We start from the raw sequence: 9,442 nt of genomic DNA, 5'->3' as shown, positions 1-9,442 counted from the left end.
TAGTGTACCGACATAGGTCACCGTGAACCTTCAGTTCAGAAACCCTGCCCTAAAGGTTTTCAGAATAAATCCAACGTCACTTTTTATATTACCTGAATCAACTAATAATAAACCAGTTGTTTCAAACCTATTCCAGCTAGTTGCCCCCTTCCACAAACATTTCTACAGACCACTTCGATACATTGCGGCAATCTTTCGCCGGTATCATGCTTCGCAGACCACCAAAACGAGCCAGTCAAATGGTTTGGGAAGCACTGTAAACCTGTTGCTGAGGCAAAAATGGAATCATACAGTTTTGATAAACACGATTCGACCTTTCAAGGTCGTTTTGGTTCGCTTGTATTCTTAGCCAGTTTCGGGCAGACACATCAAACACAGGACAGTGATACAAGAAAATATGAAATCAACTCAGTAATCCAGCCAGGCTCAACGCTTTTTCAGCACTCAAAACTCCGATTGCGCTACGACATCAACTTACAGATGTAATAAATAAATTCACGCAAACAAAATCATTCTACCTGGGCGCGTGCACACAACATTAACCTATCCGATACCCGATCACCGTACGTCTAATAGTTCCCTGAAAGTGCCCAATCGGCAACTCTTACGTCATCTGCTTCGACTGCGCATCCCCGCCGCTTTCAGCATTTCTATTGGTCCATCGTCGGCCACCGCGCCGCGTACCCGATGACGTGGCAGACTGTGATTGGTCAATCTGGCGGTGTTGTGCTGTACGAGCTTTGTTGCAACGTTTTAGATGGCTTTGGTAGGCAGGGGCGTCTGGGATTAACTGCAGAATATAGAGCGTACATCAGTTTATTCTGAAGGTCGGAGTCCACATCGTTTGAATGTCATAAAATTTTTCACATTTTGTGCTCATAATGAATAGCAGCAGTTGTTGTTGAGAATAAAAAAGTTTAGAACCATGTTGACTAATTATCTAAAGGCCAACATCATAGGATGGGTATCACAAATTTCATTGATAGTTTTCCTAACTTTAAAACAGGGAATACACGACTTTTCCGATTTCCAGACAGGAACAACAGTAACTCTTGTACAAGTTTACAAGAACAAAATAAAAAAAGACTCGAAATTTGTTTGTTAAGGGGGGGAATTCCGAACACTACAGTAGAAAAAGCTTACTTCTGTTATCGTTCCCACAGCTTTCGTTCGACCTTCGCGGAACACGAATTTGGTGCCAATCCTCATGTATTCCGGATTCTTAAGAAAGCGAAAGTGGACTTTTGCCTTATCTCCCGTGCGCAGATGTTCCTGACTCATGGTGAGGATGCTGGCCGTCTGTCGTATGCTTCCACAGTGCACTGAGAATGATAACAACACTGTTAGGTTGTAGCGTGTGTGAGCTGACTGTTCGAGTTGGGACCAAAAATTTATTGAAGAATTACAGGTGGGTAATAAAGTGAAAAAAGAGTGTTTACGTTACAGCTTTATGAAGTAATTTATTGAAAATAAGTGACGTTTCAGAAGCTGCAAGCAGAAGGAAAGCAAAATCTTCCACAAAAAATACATTAATCTACAGTATTGAACAGTGTTGTCAAGCGACATCAATTTTTATACCATGCACATTGTGCGCAATACATTTCGGTTAATCCGGATTCGATAAATCCAAGCAATTTCACTGTATCTCAATATCCACTAGCCGGTAAAACTTTAAAATGATTTTTCTCAAAAAAAACACTGTTTCGAATCGGGTTACGCATGTTTTTCACTCAATAATTAACCCAATTATGAGAGCTTGAACATTCTGGTTTGCATAACGCGCTATACATGACCTTTAAACCTCCCATCAACTCACCCATGGCTTGGTATTTGACGCTGATGGTTGTGGGGTGGTGTAGAACGAGGATTTCACCAAAATATTCCCACACCGCCTTCGGGTTACTCTTGATATGAACCATCACCATCCCCTTGCGTATACTCGAGCGTTTAATCTGAAGCAATTTAAAATATTACAGCAGGATGTCCTGGCGCTAAGGTAAGTATTCCTATCGATAAAAATTTTACGTTTTCTGTGCCGTTGTTGGGAAACTAACCGCAACTACATTTAGCGTTACATCTAAAGCAGATAAACAGGTTAGAAGAGAGCATTCGAGTGTCGTGGCAACAAGGCCTGACAAGCAATCCCGTTGTCAAAAACTACATTTCTGTGTACAGGTAAACTAAAATCAATTTACCCATTTAGCCGCTATACACAACAACGACCGCGCCGTATCGGCATTTGTTTTTGATGCTGATATAATTTGCTCCTTAAAAAAACTAAAACTCCACAAGTTATTCAAAAATATGGCCGTCATGTTAAAGAAAAGTAGTTTACTGCGCCTTTATGTTTCGCAAATTAACACCACAAACGTAATGGTGATGCCATCTCACGTCTGCAAGAAATGCGTAGATTTCCACAAAAATATCCAAAATGTTCCAACCATTAAAACCAAAAGGACATAAAATGGTCAATAGCAAACGCTTCCAACTCGGAAACAAACCTTTTTCAACGCAAAGGCGGCAGTTTGTCCGGCTCTGACGTCCCGCACGGGCATACGTTTTCTATGGATGCTTTTGACCTGAACCGATTCGAACTTTCCGAGTGGGTCTGGACCGAGCAGAAGAACTTCGGCAGCTTTGATGACTCCCCGCAGTACTGTTCCCGACACCACTGTACCGACACCCTGGTACATGAACACACTTTAACGTCGACAACGAGAGTTAAGTGCCTGTTTAAGTCCAGCAACGGTGTGTTAAAAGTGCAGCAATGGGGGATAATTTTACATTTTTTTCCCGTTTTTTTAAGGGTTTAGATTATGTTTTATTTAGCGTGGGATTTCTGGAATCGGTTGTTAGAATACTTGGAGGACTCGAATCGATTCCGAATTACTTAAATCGGTTCGAGATTCTGAAATAAAGAGAACCTCGATTTTAAAGAGTACAGCAATTTACCTCGATATAGAAGGCGGTGTAAACTATTATTTCTTAAGCACGAATCGGTTTCGAAATATCCGGAATCGATTCGAATTTGGCAGTACCCCAACCTACATCCCTAAGCCATTATACGAAAACACGCATAAAAAACATCTGCTTCGAGTCAATATTGTGTTCAACGAACCGGAACGGAGAAAGTGTCGTCGATTAGAAACTCGTGTGATTCTTTGTCGCTGAATTTCGTCCGTGTGTTGAGGAGATTGAGGAAAGTTTTCAACAAATCGATATTTTGTCCGGTGACGTTGCTGATTTGGAAAATGGGGCAAACTCTGCAAAAGCAACAAATCAGTTAAACAACAGCAAAAGGAGAATTTTAGGGGAGCTCATTCTATGACGTCACGCAACAATTACTTCGCTTTCACACGATCACGTTCACAACAGTTTAAACGTGACTTTAATCAGCTGTGTCTCAGAAACCTGTGGCTGTTTCGAGCTACTTTTTTCTTATAAAATTTTTCGTGTAACACTTTTAAAACTTAACAGGTGTCACAGAGGAGTTGGTAATCGATAATGAGAATATGTTAGAATAAACATTGTGTGATGCGGTGACGTACCAACAAAACGAACTGGTACTCGAAACGATTTTGATATTTGAATTAACACTAGGTATGTGCCAAGACATATAAAAACTTTTGCGGTTCGAATTTCGCTTGTGTTTGGCTCGTACATTGCATTGAGAGTGAATATTCTGATTCGCCAGAATATTGAAATATACCCACAACAAGGCCGAATACGAATTTTATGAGAAACATATCTAATGGAAACTGGTTGACTTTGCAAAATGTGATGCAACGTTAGCCACGATTTTTGTGGTTCTAAAGCTCAGCCTGTTCATGTAGAATATCGTACAAAACCTTGTTTTAAAAGAACGCCCACGGGGAATTTCCTACAGATGTCACAACAAACCTTTCTGACGTGAAATTTGTGGCGGTGACTATGACGTCATCTTGGTTGGCCACAAGCACCGGGATTTTTCTACATCCGGGAGACTTTAAAATTTTAATCAAGAGCTTCAGCGTTTCCTGTGCAAAAATATGTGTTGTTTACATACGTTCTATCAGTATATGTAAACATCAACATATGGCGTGACGATTGCATTGTCCACCGGTCTTGATCAAAATATACACATTAGTGAGCAGAGGAAAATAATTGTCATTGTTTGCGTGTGCCGTGTGGGTGATGGTGATGGCTAGTTTCATAACATGTATGAACATATATATACAAACTTCCTTCGGGCTTGTTGCACCAACCCATTGACGACGAAAACGTATAATCACAATGCAAAATGAGAAAAATGATTACCAACATTGGAAGTTAATGGTATTTGTTGTTCATTTAAAAAAACGTATTGGAATATTGTTTCGTTTAAACCTCACGTCGGGTCTGACGAATTCAACTAGCAAAGAATTTTAAGGGTTTTAATCTTGTGTGTTTTTGCCAGTACGTCAAATGCAATACTAGGTCCAAGAACGCTTTATTGGTGCCCATAATTGCCAATAAATAGTTTATGAAGTTTAAAGTTTTTAATTCACCGGCGACAATACAAAATGTGTGGAAATTTAAACAACAGCAAAATTGAAATACACTGAGCAATGAGAACAGTTTAATACAGTCAAGCAGAAAAATAAAATCCGTTGTTTATCAAGAGGGACTTTAAAACATACCTGCAGGACATTGGGAGGGCACATGTCTATTTTTGTTACCACCACAAACACTGGAACATTAAGAGCAAGAGCAAGACCCAGATGCTCTTTGGTTGTACCAACGATACCAGCATTGCTTCCTACCTGCAAAGTAACCCCATCTGTTATATTATAACCACATCTAATTGCATAGCGATGGATCTGTACACATTATTTACACCTAATGCAAAGGAAATATGTTTATAACATGAAAGTTGATTGTCAGTGCACTGCTGTTTTAGTGTAAGCTGTATTTAAGCTTTGTAAGTTGTTTGACATAGAGGAGGCTATGACCAATTAATATCAGTAAATGCATGTAATCAATGATGAGTAATTGGGCTTTTGGTGTGAGCTTATAACAAATGATTTTTAGCACCTACCATGAGCATGCAAAAGTCAGGCAGATGGCCTGTCATACCAAACACTGTTGTTTTTAAATATCGTTCGTGACCAGCCAGGTCGACAAAGGTGATAATCTTGGATGACTTTTGACAAATTTGACTCCAGTCAATATGGCTACCTGTTGAAGGTATTAAGGCATTATACTAATGTGCACATTATAGATATGACTTAAATTGTATGATTTGTTTTGCAAAAGCAACATGTAGAGGCTAAGTTCAATCAGCACTTTCTTTTCTGTGCAGTTATACAGTAGGGCACAATGTAAGTCGTTCTCGGCAAACATTTGCAAAGCATGGATATTTTGTTATGCATAAAAAATCTGGTATATATATATATATATACATATAGTATTTGTCATTAAAATAAAATTTCTTCATAATCTATATGATGGCCTGCATATGGAAACACAAACAGTCGACCTTTAACGAAACAGAACATGCAATGGCCCACCATGCGAAGTGGGCTTGTTAATGACAGTTCCATTACTACTAAAACCAAGAATTTCATTCCCAATGCTGCTGGTTCTGCCAGATTCAACTTCGTGTTTGTGACGGAAAAGTTTCTGTCGGGAGTAACCGCGACCATTGTCCAATTCACAGTGGGTCAAAACACCCAGTAAAGTGGATTTCCCAGCATCCACATTTCCCACCACTGCCACTCTGCATAAATAATGTTGCACGCATTAATTTCAGATAACCTGGTACATTTTTATCAGTTTGTTTTCTATTATTTTTTAGTTTTATTTTTGCCATTTCAGCAGGTATTTGAAGTTATGTGTTAAAGTTTGCTCTAACTGGCAAATGCTACGAAAACCCAACCTACAAATTCTACATAAAAATCTGAAATGTAACAGAAAAACTAAACAAAAATTTGCTTACTTGATTTCAAGGAAGTCATTTTCATCGTAACGTCGTCGTATTAGACATTCCTCCATCTTACCCTCTGGTGCAGTTCGTACCCGTAGTAACGTGCAATCACATTCCAAACTCTCTGCTAGACTCTTTAGGGTTGCCCTTGAAGCATCCAGTTCATCATCAGACAGCCCACTTTCAATATCCACATCTTTAACAAAATTAGAGATTATTTGTTTCGATTAAAAGAAAACAATTTAGTTTATTAGTGTTGGAGTCCAACTTTGTCATTAAATGAATTGCAGAAGGAAATGAATTTAAAATTCACCTGATTCTCCTATTGTGTAGACGCACTCTCCCTGGTTCTCTGATATCCGTATTCTGAGTTGACGCATTAAAAGATCAAATTCGTCGTCGCTAGGGCTCACCATTACACTCTGTAACAAAAATTATTACAACTGAATGCAATACTAGTTATTAACGTTTACAATTACAAGAGCAACTTAAAATAATTTAACTTTTTAGCAATGACAGTTCAGATAGGCTTTCTATTACATCCCTGCTGTGTTTCCATAGACACCATTCTAGGCAATGATCTAATGCACCTAGGTTACTTCATGACATGAAAAAAAACACCAAAAAAATATCTTTTAAAGATACTAAATCAGTTTTACAGAGAAGCAATTTTCTTAATGATACAAGTTTATATACTTTAAGGTTATAATTCTACCTTCGACAAGAGGACTTGCTCCTCGTCATCAATATCGTGGAATCCATTTTGAACGGGAGCAAACAGATTTCCCCCCTTGGAGTTTTGGGCTACAGTGAGTTTTTTTAAATCCTCTATGAGAGGACTTGTGCGCCCGTCCGCTTTTACAGTTTCCACTTCTTTCTTTTCCATATTGTTTTTTTGCACCGTGTTAAACCACAATGGCAAACAAAGACAAGACAAACAGTTTGCTACAGTAGCATGTTAGAGAAATTTTACATTATTTTTATTAATTGTCTGCAATTTTAAATCAATAAACAAACACTAGATCAAAGATGCAACACCACAACGGTAATGTCTAATGTAACTTGTCCTGATTGTATTAGGCAAAAAACTACACAAAAAGTAAGTCTAGCAATTTATTTTGCAGCTAATCAAACTGCAATTGGACCAGTTACTTTATCAATAACATAGGTTGTTGCTTAAGCTATAAACTTGAAAAAACACGAAAACACAGTACGTTTTCCAGCATTTATAAGAAAGCAAAATGGAGTTTTGCAAAAAAGGTGCACGAAAGAGTGATGCAACTGTTACACGAAATGAAAAAATCGTGACAGTTTGCCGTAAATAGAAGATTATTTCAAGCAAATATCGTCAACATTGCACCACAGCCGGTCACCAACCGAGTTTGATTGCGTTGCTACTCAAGCGTAACGGTGTGAACCTTGACCTTTCTGACGTGTGAAAATCGGTGCCTTTCACTCATTTTAAAAAAGATAAATATTATTGACCCATTTCTAGATTACATTATCATTTGTCGTTTATAAAACACGTTAAGCACTTGCATGGAATATCTCAATTGTTTATGGTGCCGTGCGAATGTTTTTTTTTTCTTTTAAAGCTATGCATTGGGATGACACAACTTCAGACCACCTTCATGCTCAAAAAAATCAAAGATCACATTTAAAAACATTTTATTCCAACTAAACGTAAACAACCCCTTCTCTTTTTGGCCATAGAGATCATAAAACCGTGGAATCAAAAGTCCACTCTTTGTTTGACAAACGTAAGGTTAGCAATATTTGCGAACACGAACAGCGGTCAGAGTTGTCTTTAGTAGGCCTTGCTTTTTGTTTTAGATTTGTATATGTTAGTAAGAGTGAAATGTAGTAAATCGAAGCTATGGCGAACTGGGAAAAACTTCAAGTCGTTTGTGGGGCATTTTTGACAAACTTTTTAATCATGGGCCCTATGAAATGTATGGGCGTGTACTTTCTTGAATTTCAAGTGCACTTAGACGCCAGCGCCAAGAGTGCGTCTTTGGTAATGTCAATCATGTATGGCACTTACTTTTTTACAGGTAAGACTCTTTCAGATATTCGAAAATTGTAGGCAAATTACTAGCTACCACCATCAGCAATTCCCATACAATAGCGATATTTACACAAACACGTGATTGTATGCGAAAGGCCACAAAAAGTAAACAATGATTTCTCGTTACATTCCTATGTGTTGCAGGGCCAGTGGTGACAGTGATGTGTACTTTATTTGGATACAAAACAACTTGTTTGGTTGGAATGGCGGTCGCGACACTTGGTACTTGCTTGGCCTGTCTTGCGCCAGATATCGCGGTTGTATATGTCACACTTGGACTTTGCCTTGGTAAGAACTTGTTCCTTATTGAGAGTTGTGCAGCTTGGTAGAAACATTGTGGCCGCAACCCTGCCCCCGGGGTAAAAAAATAAATGCTCGTTGTCAAGTGATTTCGCTTTCGCTTATGTTGTCAGATATACACATTGTTACAAATTTTGTTGAATTATGGTCATCTCTTTTAGGTGCCGGAGCTAGCATGATAAATACGCCGATGTACGCCCTGGTTGGACAGCTTTTCACTGACAAACGACCTTTGGTCAACAACGTTGTGGCACTTGGAGGCGCAATCGGCAGCGTCCCGCTTAGCCTGTTGGCCCAAATATGGGTGGACGAGTATGGTTGGCGCGGCTCATTGCTTCTGATGGGTGGGGTTGTGATGAACAGTCTTCCAGCTATATTTTTTACCATGAACGGAGCAAGACGCTGCGACGCGAAGAGAAAAGCTGCGCGTCGTAAGATATTTGATACGTCACTGCTTACGTCATTCCACTTTCCATTTTATTGCCTTGCTTGCGGGTTGCACATGGCTAGCATGGTATTAGTGTCGACATATCTTGTAAGATACGCGCAGTCTCGAGGCATAAGCAACATTGCCGCGGCCGGTCTTTCGTCTATAATCGGCGCAATGGACGTCGTCCTTAAACCCATTGTGGGTTATCTGGCCAGTTTGACCACGATAGGCTCCTGGCACGTTAACAGGTCGTACCTACTTGGTCTGGGCGTCGTTTTGCAAGCGATACCCACCGTATGTCTGCCTTTTGCCACGGAATACATCGGTATCGTAATGGCCGTGGTGGCTTGGGCACTGTGCATTGGTATATGCGGCGCTTTGCCTATTACAGTACTGTCAGACCTCTTCGGCCCCGAAAAACTACCGACGTCCTTGGGGATTCGGTCACTTATAGTTGGAACCTTTTCGTTGGTGACACCGCCACTCGTTGGCATAGCGGTGGACGCAACGGAAACGTTTACCGTTGCATTCTACTTCAGCGCGGCTCTCACCTGCATTGCCGGCCCCATGTTTGTGTTGGTTCACTTGTGTGTGGCGCCATCTAGCGGTTGCCAATCCACGGAAAGTGAACCAGCTGTGTGTGCAGACGCCCACGAGGCGAAATGATATGTTGTGAGTTGAGGCAAGGTAACAGTTCTCG

General features: G+C 40.0%; 2 protein-coding genes across 2 annotated transcripts; one reads left to right on the top strand and one right to left on the bottom strand.

The window, feature by feature from the left end:
- Window positions 1-330: 330 nt before the first annotated feature.
- On the bottom strand, window positions 331-6,930 carry LOC145905349 (GTP-binding protein 1-like). The gene is made up of 12 exons (XM_082992524.1): window positions 6,660-6,930; window positions 6,258-6,366; window positions 5,957-6,140; window positions 5,529-5,737; window positions 5,057-5,196; window positions 4,659-4,781; window positions 3,901-4,016; window positions 3,119-3,263; window positions 2,502-2,684; window positions 1,817-1,952; window positions 1,144-1,322; window positions 331-790 (listed from the first exon to the last, which is right to left on the bottom strand). The coding sequence occupies exons 1-12, from the start codon at window positions 6,828-6,830 to the stop codon at window positions 605-607; spliced, it is 1,881 nt and encodes a 626-aa protein (XP_082848650.1). The 5' UTR covers window positions 6,831-6,930; the 3' UTR covers window positions 331-604.
- An 890-nt stretch (window positions 6,931-7,820) lies between these two features.
- Window positions 7,821-9,408, top strand: LOC145907307 (monocarboxylate transporter 3-like). The gene is made up of 3 exons (XM_082994734.1): window positions 7,821-7,998; window positions 8,157-8,300; window positions 8,474-9,408. The coding sequence occupies exons 1-3, from the start codon at window positions 7,821-7,823 to the stop codon at window positions 9,406-9,408; spliced, it is 1,257 nt and encodes a 418-aa protein (XP_082850860.1).
- Window positions 9,409-9,442: the final 34 nt, after the last annotated feature.

Source organism: Ascidia mentula, chromosome 6, assembly GCF_947561715.1.
Source record: "Ascidia mentula chromosome 6, kaAscMent1.1, whole genome shotgun sequence".
Lineage (NCBI taxonomy): Eukaryota > Metazoa > Chordata > Ascidiacea > Phlebobranchia > Ascidiidae > Ascidia > Ascidia mentula.
This window is presented reverse-complemented; position numbering and strand designations above follow the sequence as displayed.